Genomic DNA, 18,055 nt, shown 5'->3' with positions numbered 1-18,055 from the left:
AATGCTAATTACATTCTGCTGTCCTTAATCACTACAATTTATTTCTTGTGTGCGATTACGCTGGCCAAAAGCAATATTGAGATGCTATTCCTCTGCTATCGCTTCTTTTTTCAGAATCAACGACACACTACCTTGTTAGTCATTGATTCTCCCTTTGCTGGCACTTTGATTTATTTGTTGAATTGCTTACTTCCCCATTACATGGTTACGGTTCTTTTGGACCAATTCACACCCACCACCTATCACTCGGGGTTATTTCAACTGATATAAATATACTGTACAGAGAACTATCAGCTTTCATCTTTGGACTCCAATGTAGCTCTGTATTCGCCACACTTAGCTAATTTCACCGATTTCGGTCTGAGCCTGCAGCAAGTTGTCAATAATCTGACTTTATTCCTTTATCTTAAGTTACGTTGTTTAAATTTCATACTGGCTTTTTCCCTCCATTTCTTAATTCAAACTTCATTCAATTTTCCTTTAAAGGGGTTTAATGAGCATTATTTTAGCTTTAGTTTTTTAACTTTACTTTATTTATGTTTGATTTTGATTTTTATTTATATTTCAATTTTATTCCTTCCTTTTGGTGTCTGACGGGTCAGTTATGATGTATTCATTTCGTACGTATACATCATAACAGAAACAGAGACTCTGTTTACTGCAGTGGCTCTTATGATTTTGGCTGCCTACCCTATGAAGAAGTAGTTAAAGTCCTAGGACCCACTGCATTAGGTACCATTTTTGTTATCGTTATTGTGTTAATCTTAGTTTCATTCGATTTCAGGTTATCTGGTTTAACTTTGCAGGCATTCTCAATTTTTTCCATAATAATTACAATTGACAAGCCAGCGTCCCTATCCAATATCCTGATAAAATACATTTGTATACATATACATACACTCACACACTGTATTTTTATATTATGGGAAAGATTATAGTAAGATAATAATATTAAGATATATACCTAGATAGATCTATGCAAAATGCATAGGATAATACACCCACTGCACAGGCTTAGATAATACTCCACTTGCGGAAATTATGATGCCGGAAACTTTGCTCTAGAGACTAAACATGGGTTTCACCACTTCAAGTCTCCAATAAGCAAAGTGGTGGTGTTTCACCGGTTGATGAAAGTCATCTCCCACCTATAGAGAAATTATTGTAGACCAGTTTATTATGTAATGCTTTGATGTTAGTTGCAGAAGTTGAACTTTTGTTGCAGATGGAAGCAATACTGTGGCACTGGGATAGAATGATGTAGGCATGTACTGCTTTAGAGATATTGGATACCCAGTGTGTTTGGCTGAACACATTGAAATTAAATGCATCTCTATTCTTATACATGTTTATATCTGTAATATTGTGGGATATTTTCTATTTTGAGATCCAATTAATTGGCCATGTTATCTGAGGTGTCAGTTTTTCCCACGGGATAGTCTGGATATAGTCTGCAGTAATCCTGAATGAAATGTGGACAGTTAAATATACATAAATCATCCCTGTATCTGAACATTAATAGGTTATCCGGAAATGTTTTTTCCAATGAATATAGATAATAGTTTGCAATTCTACAGGATGCTGGACTTTAGAATTAGCTGAAGCATATGATGCAAGAAAGCAAGCTTAAAGAGCAACAACCAAAAGGGGAAAAAAAACACCTTCCCATTTCACCCATCTGGTCATGCCAAATGTTTGTCTAGTTCAGGCTTCAATTTATTTAAGCTTTCAATTTCCAAAACAACAGATGGAAAATAATGTCAATATCATAATACTATTATTTTGAATTTCCAGGAATCAACTACCCGCTGGCTAAAGGCAAACTATCACACATTATTTTGCAACTGTCCTTCCTCAATTTGAATCTATGCCCCCTCAGGTTCTTAATCTCAGCAAGTGGAAATATCCCACCAGCATTGAGCCTGCTCAAACCATTCATGGCCTTGTATACCTCAATCAGATAAACTCGCAGGTGTCTAGTCTCCAGATGCCACAATGAACAAAATTTAAGCCTCTCCTGGTAAGAGAACACCTTTATTCCTCTCACCAATCTTGTTGCCCTTCTCTGTACTCGTTCTAGCAAATCTACATCCTTCCTAAAATGAGGTCTCCAGACCTGTATGCAGTACTCAAGGTGTGGCATGACCATCGCCTTATACAAAGATATATAATCACTTCCTTGTCTCTGTTAGAAAAATTCCTATATATCATTGACAAAACTCCATGACCTACTCTGGCAGCTTGTCTGCACCTCTCAGAGAATTCCATATCCGACTGCACAATTACCACCAGGTCTTTTTCATTCTCCACCTCCCTGAGTGTAGTACCAGACAGTCGGTACATTTCTCTGGGTTTACTGATACCCATGTGAAGTACTTTGCATTGTCAATATGAAACTTCAGTTGCCACATCGCAGCCCTTCTACCTAACTTTTCTAGTTCATAGTGTATTTACTATCATTAACAATCCTGCCAATCTTTGTAGAATCTGCAAACTTCGACATTAGGCCTGATATACCTTCATCGATATCATTAATAAATACACAAAACAACAAAGGGTCCAGCACCAACACCTGGGGGGCTCCACTAATAACATTTGTCCATGTAGAGAAGTCTCCATTTATTACCACCTTCTGCAGTCTCACACTCAACCATCCCTTTATCCACTGCAACAACTTGCCCTTAATGCCAGTAATCTTCCATGCGCAACAGTATCAAAAGCTTTCCTGAAATCCAAATATATGATATCAAAATAATTTTTTGCATCCAGTTCCCTTTTGACATCATAGTATCCAATTAGAATGGTCAGACAAAACTTTCCCTTAACAAACCCATGCTGTGCCTGAACTATTAGTGCAGTCTTGTCTAGGTGATTCTGCATCACTTCTTTAACCAGTGACCCCATTATTTTCCCCAGTACAGAAGTTAAACTAGCAGGTCTATAATTATTTGTGTCACCCATTTAAACCCCTTTGTGAATTGGGGATTCATTTGCACATCTACAGTCCATGGGGACTTTCCCCTGAATCTAAGGATGCTCTCATAATTATGGGTAATGGTTTGTTTACTTCCCTCGCTGTCTCCTTCAATATAACTGGATAGATTCCATCTGCCCCAGGTGCCTTTTTTAAGTTTAACTTCAAAAATGTCTCCTCCACTTTTCTCTCAGTTATTACAAGATTATTTAGCCCCCTGTTAGAGTTGAGTAAACGTCTGTCCACCCATTCCTTACAGAATTCCTCATGTGTGAATGCAGATGGAAAATGCTCATTCGGTCTGTCAGCTATCTGAGCAGGATCATCAGCAGTAAAACCACCAATATCAAGTGGACCAATCTGATTCATCCCCTTTCTTCTAGAGTTTACATAAGTAAAGAACGCTTTGCTGTTTTTCTTTGCATTGTTTGCCAAGGATTTCTCATAATCAGCCTTCACTTGTCTAACCTCCTTTGTGACTTGATTACAGACTAGCTTATATCTGCCATAGGCTTCTGCGTCACCTTCTAATTTATATGCATCTCATGCGTTTTTCTTATCTGCCACAAGCCTCATTAGTTCATCAGGCATCCATTTAGACCTAAATCTTGAACAATATTTCTTAGTTGGTATGAAAAGCCTAGTAGCTGTCAACCTTTATTCCCTGAAGGCATCCCATTTAGAATTCACTGTTTTTAACATCATCATTTGATCCCACTGTATAGAATTCAAAAACTGCCTAAGGCTACTATAGTCACCTTTATGAAAACAAAAACACTTACCTTTACCCTTGATGGTAGTTACATCTTTAAGTAAATCCCACATCAGTAAACCATGTACCCTGTCACCAAGTGACATCTATCATCTATCTGCAAATTCCTAATGCATGCATCATCACTGTCGATAATCAGATCAAGAGTATTAACCCCTCTGGTTGCCCATCAAACATGTTGCTACAGAAAACAATCCTCCAATAAATCTACAAAAGTCTTGCTAACCTGCGAGTGACCAGCCCACAAGTTTCGGTCAATATCTGGAAAGTTAAAATCCCCATTACAAGACATTCTGATTTACTGGCCCACTATTTCTCTGCAAAGCTGTTCATTGTTTTCATCAGAGTCATTAGGCCTATAACACACTGCTACTCTCATTTTCCCTTTCCTAGTGTTTATGTCACACCAAACTGACTCAACATTGCACTGTCCGCCTATGTCAACTGGATGCACTTTGTTAGATTTTATGTATATCTTAACTACATAACCCCCCCCGCCTACCCTGTCTATCACGTCGTATCTATCCTTTCTGTATACATTGTGCTCCCCAAATTCCAAATCTGCACTGCTTTTATCTGTGTGACATCATGTCTCTGATATCCCAACAATATCTGCTTTGTTGCCTTGATCACCACTTCAAATTCATCAAAATTATTTACTGTACTTCTAGCATTGGTGTACCTGCAAGTATACATGTATCTCTTCTTTCTCTTAGTTACCCTAACACAGCCCATGTATTTATTTGTTCCATGATGACTGCCAGCAGCTCTTGAAGTCCCCAGCAACTTGCTCTCTAGGCTGCTGCTCGTTATAATAGAAGCAGTGCAAGAATCACTTTCGCCTCTGCCTGCAATTAATCTTTTAGTCTGTTATTCCCCCCCCTCCCCAAAGCTAGCAGTTTTCAGATCCACCATACACTCCCTCAATAGCACCAGCAAATATTCTTGCACCCTTTCTATGTAGGCCTTTCTCTTCTATGTATAATACCTAAAAGTAGGTAGTATATATACCTACAAGTAGGTATTATACACAGAAAAAACTTAGGCCTTTGGTGGCCTAACCTTTTTATTAGACTATTACAGATAAATTTTTAGCTGTTACAGGCTTCAGCAGTTTTATTGCTCTGTAATTTTTCCATGCTGTCTTATTCTGCTCAAGTAATCTGGCAATTTCATTATTCGTCCAACTTGGAATCCTCCTCGCGAAGAATTTTTTAATGGTATATATGCATTCAAGGCTTCTGTGATTAATGTTTGAAAGGTACATCATAATGCAATTGTATTCGCTCTCTGTGAGATATCTATCCAGTCAACAGAGCCCATGCAGCATCTTAAGCCGGTGTAATTTCCTTTTCTGAAATTATAACCCATTCCCTTGTCGTCCACCATAGCACTCAGTGATCACTTCCTGTTACTGGTTCCTGTACCGTCAGCCCTATTATGATATCTGGTTCATGGGTGATGATCAGGTCTAGAATTTTATTTTCCGTTGTACTTTTCCTGACATGTTGATTCAAATAACAATCATCTAGTCGATTTAAAAATTTTTCCCCCATGTCAAGTTTCCTTACCATTTGCTCCAATCAATTAGATACAAATTAAAATCATCCATAATAATACATTTGATGCTTACTTGCCAATTCCATTTGCATGTAGAGGCTCTCATGATAATCTTCACAATCATCTGGCCTGTAGATTACTCTCACTCTCTTTGCTTCCAGCTATCTCTGATCATGCAGATTCTATAGTAGCATGTGAAACACCTGAATCCGGGAAAGCTTTCGTCTTGCTCAGGCTGATTTTGATAAGAGGAATGACCCCCCACCACGATCACCCTCTATCTTTCCTAATCTTCCTAGATACATTGTACATACCATATTGAAACTTATCATCCCCTCTCTCCTGGTGACACCATGTTTCGTAAGCCCTATTATGCCAGGGTTACTTGTCCCAACCAGCACTTCAAATTCACTCATTTTATTGATGACCCTTCTGACATTACTGTATAAACAATTAAGACTTGGGTGTTCTTGTACAGTTAACTACCCTGACACACCGCTTGAAGTTATTTAAGCTTGCTTCCCTGGCATTGGCTACCTGCTAATTATAAGTGCAATGAACCACTAAATCGATTTAGTGGTTCATTGCACTCTCTCATTATTAACCTTAATAGTTCACTTTACGTTTACATTCATTATTGTCATAAAGATTGCAGATATAAACATTGATTATCTGCCTCAAACTTTCACCACAAGAAATTCACACACTGATTGAGCTCTAAAGTGACCTTTTTAAAATAATAATGGTATTTCAAATAAATAACCATTTACTATGCAATATTTGATGATGCTAAATGGTCAATGTACATTTTTTTTTTTTTTTTTTCAATCAGACTAAAATTTGTAATTAATAAAAGAAATACTGAAAAGATACTGCTTTCAGTCCTACCTTTTGCTTCTACAACAGCAGCATTTTCAATAAGCAGCTTGACAATATTCAAATGCCCTCGCTGAGCTGCCAACATCAGAGAAGTCAGTTTATCATGAACAGCACTGGTCTGTTTATCTACAGAGGCTTTATGACGTAATAATACTCTCACAACATCCTATTTATAAAAAATAGTAAAAAGGAATATAAAAAAATGTTAAATTATTAAAAAATGAATGAAGGTCATTTATTCAAATGTGGTGCAATTGTTATATGGAATTGGGTATGTGATAAGAGTGTTATAAAAATAAAAGTACACCTTTTGAGCCCTCTACTAATCAGTACTTCTGAGATTCTAAGATGAATCACAGAGCCGGTAGCAGCACAATACTAGAAGTGTGGCATTGTGCCAAAGATCCCTTATAGAAATACCAATATTTCTGCTTTTCTCCATTGTAAAGCTGTATTAAATTATGTTGATAAGTGATAGAAATTAAATGATATTGATAAGAGATGGAAATTAAATGATATTGTTAAGGGACAGAAATCATTTTGAAAATATGCATACGATGCAAATAGTGAGAGTTGTTGTTGTTGTTGTGGTTTAAAGTGCAATGGCTACTTAGGCCATATTGCACTTATGGAAGTGATGCATACAGTCTGCGTTTGTTGATTTAGAAGCAGTTAAATACGGTTATACAATCTTATTCGTTTTAGAAAGGAGAAGAATTCTGCAAGATTTGAATTTTCGCCTATGATATGGCGAAGTGACAAAAGTTCCTTTAAATTTGACAGAGAATTGAAAGACATTAGTCGAGCATTATTATATAGAGTACAGTCCAGAAGTATGTGTTTGACTGTGAGTGGTGTATGACAATGATTACACTGGGGAGGATCATTTCCTGACAAAAGAAACAGATGGGTTAAATGAGTATGACCGATTCTGGCTCTGGCTAGAATTACTTCTTCTTGTCTGTTTGCTATAGAGCTAAAAGCCCATAATTTTGGTAAGGGTTTTATTTGGAATAGTTTATTATGGAATTGTGTTTGCCACTGAAGAGTCCATTGATCTTTACATATTCTTTGTATATTCATTTTATAATCTGTGACGGGTACTAGCGAAATCGTTGGGGCTGGGCTGGATGGATTTTTGGCAGCATCATCTGCAATTTCATTCCCTGGTATTCCGGTATGGCCTGGGATCCAGCAGAAGATAACCTTTTGCTGATGCTCTCTAAGACGTATCAACTGTGTTTTGATGAGCTTTAATATCGGATGAGTAGGTGGGGAATTGTTTTGCAATGCTAATACGGAACCTTGCGAGTCTGTGTAAATTATGCTCTTTTGAATTGACATATGGAAGATATTTTCTAATGCAAGCTTTATGGCAAATAATTCAGTTGTGTAGCTACTACACTCTGTCGGAAGAGATTGAGAAACTATTTTATCAGGGAGTACCACTGCTGCACCCGATCCACTCTCGGATTTCGATCCATCTGTATATATTTTGGCGAAGTCAGGATAATGTTGAGCATTTTCAGTGTGCAGCTGTTGGATGGTAAAGTCTGATAGAGAGTGTTTACCCCACTGATGGAAATACTTGTCACAACATGGCGTGATGACAGACCATGGAGGGTCAGGATCTATAGGATCTTGAAAGATTTTATCGAAGTGTATATCCCAATCTTCTGTTAGATGCTTTAGCGTAATACCAGCAGGCCAAACTGTCTGTGGTTTGTTTCTATACAGGGTCATATACAGCGGATCATGATGGGTTACCTGGCTTTGGATCTTGATTGCATAGTTTAACAGCAACATCTTTCTCCTGATATTTAGAGGAGGTTCATGGGCTTCGATATATAAACTTTGCACTGGAGATGTTCTGAATGCACCTAATGCTGATCTAAGAGCTGAATGTTGAATAGGGTTGCAAACGAGATAAAACACTCTCCCTAGCAGAATCAAAAACAGGCGCCCCGTAGTCCAGGCGTGATCTAATTATGGTTCTGTATAGGTGAAGCAGTGTGTAACGATCTGCTCCCCATGTTGTCGCTGATAAAACTCTGAGTATGTTCAGTTTCTTTTGACAGTTTGTCCGGAGATATTCAACGTGTTTTTGGAAGTTTAACTTGCTGTCGAAAAATAATCCTAGTAAACGAATACAATTAGCTATGGGAAGAGGATGGTTATTCAAGTGGAGCTCAGGCTCAGGATGCATAATGTGTCTGTTACAGAAGTGTATGGCAGCAGATTTCTGGCTGGACAGTCTATAACCATTTTGTGTCATCCATGTCAGGATGCGATTAATTGATATTTGTAGCTGGCATTCAATATAATGCATGTTTTGAGAATGACAGGATATTGAGAGATCATCTGCAAAGAGGTAAGAATCTACAGTTTTCGGAATGAGTTCAATTATGTGGTTCATTTTCATTGCAAATAAAGTGGCACTGAGAACCGACCCTTGCGGAATTCCTTCTTCTTGGGTAAAGATCTTAGAGAGGGTTCCCCGGTAATGAACTTGAAAGGATCTCTGATATAGAAAATTTTTGATAAAGTATGATAAATTACCTCTCAGGCCAAGAGAATGCAGATCTTTTAAGAGGCCGAATCGCCAAGTAGTGTCAAAGGCTTTCCTCAACATCAAGACAGACCATTAAGAGATGTTCCTTCTTGACGAAAGCATTTCTAATTTTTGTCTCGGTTTTGATCATGAGATCCAATGAAGATCGATTTTTCCAGAATCCAAATTGGTTTTTGTTAATCAAGTTTTGGGACTCCAGGAACCAAGTGAGACGGCGATGTAACATTTTCTCTAGGGTTTTGCTTAGACAGCTGGTAAGGGATATTGGTCTGTAATTTTGCGGAACAGAATGATCTTTACCGGGCTTTCCAATTGCTAGTACATAAGAATGACTCCAGGAACTTGGGAAGGTATGTTCGGAAAAAATGCGATTGAAAAATATGAGCAGTAATGAGAGTGATCTCTGATCCAAATTTTGCAACATTACATAGTATATCCCATCTGGGCCAGCAGCACTGTTTCTTGAGTTGTTAAGGGATTGTTGCAGCTCAAGCATGGTAAATGGTTTATTATAAGGTAAAGCTGAATTGTCAGTGAAATTTAGTCTGGATTTCTCTGCAATTGTTTTAAGTTTTTGAAATGTTTGATCATAGGCGATAGAAGAGGACAACTGAGAAAATGTGGTTCCCAGTGCATTTGATATTTCTGTAGGGGTAGTAAGCTCCTGTCCATTCCAGTTCAGTAGTGGGGTGGATAAAGGAGGGAATTTACTGTTTAAACATTTTATTTTTCTCCAGATTAATCTAATATCAGTATTTTTATTTACTGACGAGGCGAATTTAATCCAATTTTCTTTTTTCGCTTTACGTCTGATGTAACGAACTTTTGCTCTAAGACGTTTATAACTAATAAGATTGGAGGTGGTTGGGTGTTTGCGGAAAAGGTTCCACGCTTTGTTTTTCTCTTTTTTCGCATGGTTGCAGTCTTCATTCCACCAATAATTTGTTTTTCGTCTATTTCTTACTTGATATTGAGGAATGGTAACGGATGCGGCTGACAGAATTTGATTTGTGATGTGCTCAGTAACACTGTCGATGGAACAGGACTGAATAATGTAGTTGTCAAATGATATGTGCGTTCTGTATTTTATCCAGTCAGCTCTTGAAAATTTCCATTTCATTGGATTTTCTGTTGGGAAGGAACAGGATGGTTGAATTTTGCAGATTATGGGATAGTGATCACTGCTATAAGGATCGCTTAGAGTTACCCACGCTATACTTGGAAAGAGGATTGGGGAACTAATGATAAGGTCTATTGTAGAAGTTGAACCTGTAGGGAGATGGATATATGTGGGAGTGCCAGTATTTAGTAAAGTTAAATTTTGCCTGTCTATCAACATTTCAATAAGCTTCCCTCGTTTGTCTGATATAGGGGAACCCCATATTGGATGGTGGGCATTAAAGTCTCCTAGGTAACTGCAAGACAAGATCTTCGATTTCTTGAATGGTATATTGATGATTTGGTGGAAGATAGATTGAAACCAGTGTCAGTGTAATACCATTTACAACGCGAGTGGCAACAGCTTCTAAGGAGGTTTGTAAATGGATGCGTCTGGAGGGGATGCTTGAATCCACGAGTACTGCTACTCCTCCGTGTAGCAATACTCGTGGATTCAAGCTGCCAGCTCTGTCTTGTCTAAACAAGGTATAATTTTTGATTTTGATTGAGATCTGAGGTGTCAAATTCGTTTCCTGCACGCACATTGCAAGAGGTCGGTATTGGTGAATTAATTCATGGATATCATCGATGTTGCTGCGAAGGCCTCTACAGTTCCATTGGATGATCTGTTCCATTATTTGGATTTGAAAGAGGGAGATGAATCTGACTGCTTTTTATAAAAAAGCGTTGTTTGTGACGTGGGTTGTTTGTGACGATCCAGCTTAGGTTTTTCTTTTCTGGGGAAATTGGGGCGTGTTGAATTATTGCTATCTTCCATTTCATCATCTGCATGTAATTCAAGAAGGTCTTGGGTAGTCGTATCGTCAGTATCCATCCTTGTTGAGGGTGGTTGATTAACCTCGACAGGATCTGATTTTTGAGGTTTTTCTGTTACTTTCTTTACCTTGGGTTATGATTTGGGTTGGAACTGTGATAGGTGTATTCATACTTTGATCAACTGTGTTTGGCTTTGATGTAGGCTGTGTCGATAGAACTGATCGAGCCCAGTCTGCAATCGATTTATCTGGAGAGAGTGACACTTCCGTCTGACATGCTACTGATTGGTGAGAGTGGATAATCGAGGCATAAGAGCTATTTGGCATGATTAGTTTAATTTGTTTCCTAGCTTCTTGATAGGAGACTTTATTTTCAGTCTTATATTTTTGAATTTTTTTGCCTATCTTCCAGAGATCACATTCTTTAGAGTATGCTGGATGGCTTCCCCTGCAATTAGGACACTGTGGAGTTTGTGCTTTGCATTCTAACTGGGTATGAGTTGTGGAGCCACAGTTTGGACATGTTGAAACGCCATGGCATGCTGTCTGGGAGTGACCAAATTTCTGGCATTTGTAGCATCTTAGGGGATTTGGGATAAAGGGTCGAACACGGCAATTTAAGTAACCTGCTTTGACTGATGCTGGTAGATTCAGTGTATTGAAAGTTAGAATTATGTTACATGTTGGGACTAAGGTACCATCTTTTCGTATCATGATTCTTTTTGCTTGAGTTACATTTTGTGTCTTTAGTTCTTGTACTATTTCTTCTTCAGACACGTTCAGTAGATCCCATTCAGTAATCACTCCTTTGGATGGATTCAGGGTGTTATGTGGAGTGACTTGTATTGGAATTCCGCTTAACGTGATGAGTTTCAGTAGTTGTTCAGAGAGTCTTGGGAGAGTAGTCTCTATTAACAAGTCCCCGGATTGGAGACGTTTCACCATTTTTGGTGATGATGCTGCATGTTCAAGACATCGTTGGATGATGAAAGGGGAGAGCATGCTAACAGGCTGTGCCGACAGAGAATGGATAATCAGGAAGGCTGGTGATTCCTGTCTGCCTGCATCTTTTTTCATTCTCTTCGAGGTAGAGAAGTTATGGTCGGGTTCACAATTGTCATATTGAGCACTCTTGGGCTCTAGACGTGGAAATTCATTCGTTTCCATTTCTGCTCCTTATAGCCCCGAGGGTTGATTTATCCCCCAGGTTACCGGCCCCGCCACATGGAGGCAGGAGCAGTGCCACCAGAGACCAAGCGATAAAAGATTAGTGGTTAGTGTGTTAGAAAAGCAGTTATATATACAAAAGAAAGGTGTCTTTCCTTTCTTGTAGGAGGCTTCCTTCTTTATTTACAAAGAGCCAGAAAATAAATAACTTTGAAAGTGAAGCCTTTGGAAATCTCTTTATCAACTTCTCTTTAGAAAAACGCTTTCAAATTCGCTTTGTAAATCGCTAGATCCCTCGCTTGGCACTCTGGGCCGCATATAGTGAGAGACTAGTTAAACACCAGCTCCGTGCATGGCTCCTTAAAGACATCTTCGACAGGCTTCAAGGATGGTCAGAAAAGTGAGTTATGTTTTAATGAAAGGTCCTGAACCTGGAAATAGAAATCCCAAAATACTGCATATCATCTACTTTGGGTGTATAAAATCATATGCATTTTCAACCTAAAGCTATAAACTGCATAGTGAATTGTTTAGGTTGCAGATGCCAACAAACAGAATTCTTCCACGAGAAGAACAAAAGCAGTAATCATGTCCAAGTAGTTCAAACAGAAACAGTAGTTGAAAATAACCTGCAAAAAGGAGGTAACATCACTGATGAAGTCATTAAATTAGAAACAATAATGTGTACAAAAATAGGCATATGAATATAGTGAACACGGAGGAAAAATTGCACCCCACACACACAATCTGAGCCTTTGGCATTAAGTGAAAACATCAGCATGGCCACAGAGAATGCACAGAATAAATTAATTACTCTACCTAATATAGAAACTTTAAACAAGATCTAAACAATAATCTATTAGAAGACCTATGCAGTTCAAAAATGATAGAAAAACAAAAGAATTATGGATCATAGTGGAAAGGGTCCTCATAGAATTGCCAGTCAAAAATGTATAAATTAAAGTGCAAAACTCAGAAATGGAACCAGAACAGAATTTTTGCACAGCTGGATAAAATTAGGAAATATGCAGTACAGTGAGGCTGCAAAACAAGTCCCTACTAATTCTGTCCCTAGTGCACAGCTTACCAAACCTGTTATAAATACAAAAGCAGAGTAACACAATTCTAAAAATTAGTGACACCAGACACCTGCTATGCGATACAAATACCTCAAAAATGTAAAAGTTAACAAACAGCCAAAAGGGCATGGGGAACATATACAGTTTCTTCTGGAATAAGCAAGATACTAAAGATCTTTGTCAGTTGGACCTTCAACAGATATCCTTTCATTGTTGTAAAATTTTCTGATTTCATGTTCATCAGAAAATATTACAACTGTTTGGGATAACTGAATATAGTGAGTACAATAAGTACGGAAAGAACATTTATTTATTTTTATTCCATTGATGCTACTGGCCCAAAAGACAAATCCACTAAGTTTGTTGTGGAGTTTTTTTTTTTTTTTTTTTTGTTTTGTTTTTTTTTAGTTGGTGGCACATCAGCTTCTGTGGCCATAATGCACCTCCCAAAGTTTTTGCATTTTACTCTGATCCAAGCCAGAGGTGGGATTCGAACCCGCAACCTTTGGGATTGTGGATATAACATTCTAGATATGTGGCCAATCTTCACAGAGATTGATTATGTATTATAGGGTAATGTTGTCTTAAGTTGTTTGTTTGTTGTTATGATTAGCTATTCAGAATAGGTGAGCATAAACTGCTACCACTTGATTTCAGTCCCTGGCATGCAGAGGTGGGACAACTGCTTTAAACACATCAGTCCTTATAGCACTCTTCAACAATAATCTAAGGCAGTGAATCTAGACAGAGTGGGTGACATAATCCTCCCTTCATTTCCTCCCCAAAAAGTGGGGAGGAAATGAAGGGAGGATTATGTTACATTCTGTGAAGAGTATAATAAACAACTGTACAGAAAAAACATATTGGAACAGGACACAAAATCAGACTGTCTTATAATAGGGAATTAGATGATTTTACCTTTCCAAAGACTCACTGGAACTTGTGGGTTGATCACTCATAACAGTAGCAAAACTGTTTGTAGATTTAATATGAGAGTTTCCTACAGCAGTCATCAAATGTTAGAAAGGTAACAAGAAAAAGCAATACCTATAATCTAATTATTGGCAGTGCCTCCTCATGGGTTATGAATCTTCAGATAAAGATACCAATAGGTGGTAATGATCATAATATACTGATGTGAGATTTGCTCAAAGCTATAACTGATGTTAAGGGTAAAGAGAAGGGATTTTGTTTCTGTAAAGGTAAACTATAGTGGCCTTAGATAATTTGGAAATTCTTTTCAATGGGGGTCAACTGAGTGATATAAGCATTTGCTATATAGTGCAAGGAGACCACAGGCTTTTGATGCATCAGTCAAGAAAAATAGATACGAAAATACAAATTATGTGCCTCCCTCCACATAGACTTTTGAATCCAGTTAACCATTAAATTTCTTCGAACCGTCAAGACCTCAACTATCTGTGGAAACAACTCGTTCCAGTAGTCAACAAATTACAGGCTAAAAGAAAACTTCCAACAGTCTAGTATAAACCTCCTCCCCTGTAATTTGAATTTATGACTCTCTAGTTCTGGAACTGTTAGTGCTATTGTTAGACTATGTGTATATTAAGTGCAATAGCAACTTTACTACACAACCATTTCTGAATAAACAGAATATTTATAAGGCGTTGAGAAGGTATATTTATATACCTTCACAACGAGTTGCCATGATATTGCACTACTTCGAATAAGTAACGCTTCATCTAAGGAGAAGACATCCACCGAAGAAGGACCAAATAGCCCTAAAACGGAGCCATCTGGGTGGTGGTACCTATCTGAGAATAAGTAACGTTAGTCTTCTCCTTAGGTGGAGTGTTACTTATTCGAAGTAGTGCAATATCATGGAAACTCGTAGTAAAGGTACTCACAATATGAGATATAACTTAAAACGATGCTGCCTTATAAATATTCTGTTTATTCAGAAATGGCTGTGTATTAATGATGCTATTGTGATTATATAATGATTATATAGTAATTATATAATAATTACACAGATATAAGGAATGCAGAACTGGAATTTGGGGAGTACAATATCTACAGAAAGGATAGACTGGATAGGAAGGGAGGAGGGGTTACTTATTCGAAGTTAAGAAATGTGTTAGTTAAGAAATACATAAAATCCAAGGAAGTGAAGCCAGTGGACATCGCTGGACAGTGCAGTGTCGAGTCAGTTTGGTGTGACATAAGCATTGGGAGATCAATGAGAGTAGGAGTGTGCTATAGGCCTAATGACTCTGATGAGTATAATAAGGATACTGTACAGGGAAATAGAGTGGGCCAGTAAATCAGAGAGTCTTATAATGGGAGATTTTAATTTCCCAGATATTGACTGGAATTTGGGGGCTGGTCACTCAAACACTAGCAAGGCCTTTTGTGGATTTATTGGATGATTGTTTTCTACACCAGCATGTTCGGGAGGCAACTAGAGGGAGTAATACTCTTGATCTGATTATCAGTAGTGATTCTTCATGCATTAGGAATCTGCAGATAAAGGAACCACTGGGTGGCAGTGATCACAGTGTGCTGAAGTGGGATTTACTCAAGGAGGTAACTACCATCAGAGGTAAAGGGAAGGGTTTTTGCTTTCGTAAAGGCGACTATGATGGTCTGAGACAGTATTTAAATTCTATACAGTGGGACCAACTGATGATGTTACCAACAGCAAATTCAAAATGGGAAGCATTCAAAGAACTTATCTTGGAAGCTACTAGGCTAAACATACCAACTAAGAAATATTGTTCAAGGTTTAGGCCTAAATGGATGTCAGATGAACTGATGAGGCATATGGCAGAGAAGAAACATGCATGGGATACATACAAATTAACACATGACACAGAAGCCTATGATAGATATAAGTTGATCTGTAACCAAGTTACAAAGGAGGTTAGGCAGGCGAAGGCAGATTACGAGAAATCTTTGGCAAGGGATGCAAAGAAAAACAGCAAAGAGTTCTTTACTTATGTAAACTCTAGAAGGAAGGGGATGAATCAGATTGGTCCACTTGATATCGATGGGTCAACTGTTGATCCTGCTCAGGTAGCTAACAAACTAAATGAATATTTTGCATCGATATTCACACATGAGGAGTAATTTAGCGAGGGAAAAGCCAGAGGTGTATTCAACTCTAGCAGTAAGCTAGAGAATCTTGTAATAACAGAGAGTAAAGTGGAGGAGAAATTGTTGAAGATAAACACAAGAAAGGCACCCAGGATGGATGGGATCTATCCAGTTATATTAAAGGAAGCAGCAAAGGAAGTAAGCAAACCCTTAGCCATAATTATGAGAGCTTCCCTGGACTCAGGGGAGGTACCCACAGACTGGAGATATGCAAATGTGACCCCAATTCACAAAGGAGGATCAAAGGCTGACACAAGTAATTATAGACCTGTGAGTTTAACTTCTGTTCCAGGAAAATTAATGGAGGCACTAGTTAAAGAAGCACTGCAGGATCATCTAGACAAGACTTCAGCTATAGCTCGGACACAGCATGGTTTTGTTAAGGGGAAGTCTTGCCTGACCAATTTGATTGGATACTATGATGCAGTCACAAAGGAACTGGATGCAGGGAATAACTTTGATATTATATACTTGGATCTTAGAAAGGCTTTTGATACTGTTGCATGTGGAAGACTGCTGCAAAAATTGGAGCAGTGTGGCATTGTAGGCAAATTGCTGCTATGGATAAAGGGGTGGTTGAGGGGGAGAAGACAGAGAGTGGTAATCAATGGACACTGCTCATCGTGGACTAATGTTATTAGTGGAGTACCTCAGGGCTCAGTGTTGTGTCCATTATTGTTTTCTGTATTCATAAATGATATTGATGAGGGTATATCAAGCATAATGTCGAAGTTTGCAGACGATACAAAGGTAGGCAGGGTTGTCAAGGACACTACTGACACTATGCTGCTGCAACCGGATCTGGAAAGGTTGAGGAGATGGGCTGAGAGGTGGTAAATGAAGTTTAACATTGACAAATGTAAAGTACTACACATGGGAAACAGCAACCCCAGAGCAACATATCAACTCTGTGGTACTACACTGACAGTGGTAGAGAATGAAAGGGACCCAGGGGTGGTTGGGCAGGCAAATATGAAGTTCTCTGAGCAGTGCAGACGAGCTGCAAGAGTAGCTCATGGTGTATTGTCAATGATATATAGGAATTTTTCTAGCAGGGATAAGGAGGTGATTATTCCCTTGTATAAGACAATGGTCAGGCCACACCTAGAGTACTGTATACAGGTTTGGAGGACTCATTTCAAGAAGGATGTAGAGCTGCTGGAATGAGTGCAGAGAAGGGCAACAAGATTAGTGAATGGAACAAAGGGGTGCTCTTATGAAGAAAGGCTTAAGTTTTGCAAATTACAGTGTCTGGAGACTAGACACCAGCGAGGTGATCTGATAGAGGTGTATAAAGCCTTGAATGGTTTGAACATGCTCAATGCTGATGGGATTCTTCCTCTCGCTCAGAATAATCACCTGAGAGGACATAAATTCAAATTGAGGAAAGACAGATGCAGGATAGACGTGCGGAAATTTGCCTTTAGCCAGAGGGTGGTTGGTTGGTGGAACAGACTTCCATCCCTTGTCGTGGAAGTTGATAGCCTAAATAAGTTTAAGGCTCAGCTGGACAGATATTTTGAACGAACAGAGGGGTGAAGTGGAAGTGGGTTTTTTTTTTTTTTTTTTTTTTTTGGCTGATGCTACATAAGCTTGCTTTCTTGCATCAAATGCCTCTACTAATGTTAATGCTAATATTGCACATAATATATACATAGTCTAGATTTGCTCGCAGCTTGAGGCTTTAGCCCTAAATGCATCTTAGTCTAAATACATCATACACCATTAGGCATCCCTCATATTGTGGAGTTATACTTCATAACTGTTTTGCCATCATTGCATCACTTGGGTACCTACCCACCCACCGAAAAAGGCCAAATAGCCCTGAAATACCAGGGTTGTTGTTGTTGTTATTTGGTTTTTAGGAGCATTAGCAACTAAGGCCATATTGCTCTGAGATATGCGGTGGTCATTCCCTGACCTTTCCGCATCCTCCGTATTTGGTGGTGATGGGCTCGAACCCCGGTCTAATCAAGAAGCGTGTTCTACGCACTGCTGCTC

At 38.6% G+C, this 18,055-nt stretch overlaps 1 protein-coding gene across 4 annotated transcripts in view; it reads right to left on the bottom strand.

Annotated features, from left to right (window-relative positions):
• The window catches only part of LOC150084913 (poly [ADP-ribose] polymerase tankyrase-like), a 1,170,388-nt gene that overhangs the window by 670,574 nt on the left and 481,759 nt on the right, over nucleotides 1–18,055 (bottom strand). For all 4 annotated transcript variants that reach the window (XM_090376702.1, XM_090376704.1, XM_090376701.1 and 1 more), the window contains one exon: nucleotides 6,195–6,351. In XM_090376702.1, coding sequence (XP_090232828.1) covers nucleotides 6,195–6,351 — 157 coding nt within the window. The remainder of the gene's footprint in view (nucleotides 1–6,194; nucleotides 6,352–18,055) is intronic.

The sequence above is a fragment of the Mastigoproctus giganteus genome, chromosome 6, assembly GCF_048544385.1.
Source record: "Mastigoproctus giganteus isolate SK-2022 chromosome 6, ASM4854438v1, whole genome shotgun sequence".
Taxonomy (NCBI): Eukaryota; Metazoa; Arthropoda; class Arachnida; order Uropygi; family Thelyphonidae; genus Mastigoproctus; species Mastigoproctus giganteus.
The sequence above is the reverse complement of the archived record's forward strand: the minus strand, read 5'-3'. Positions and strand labels throughout refer to the sequence as shown.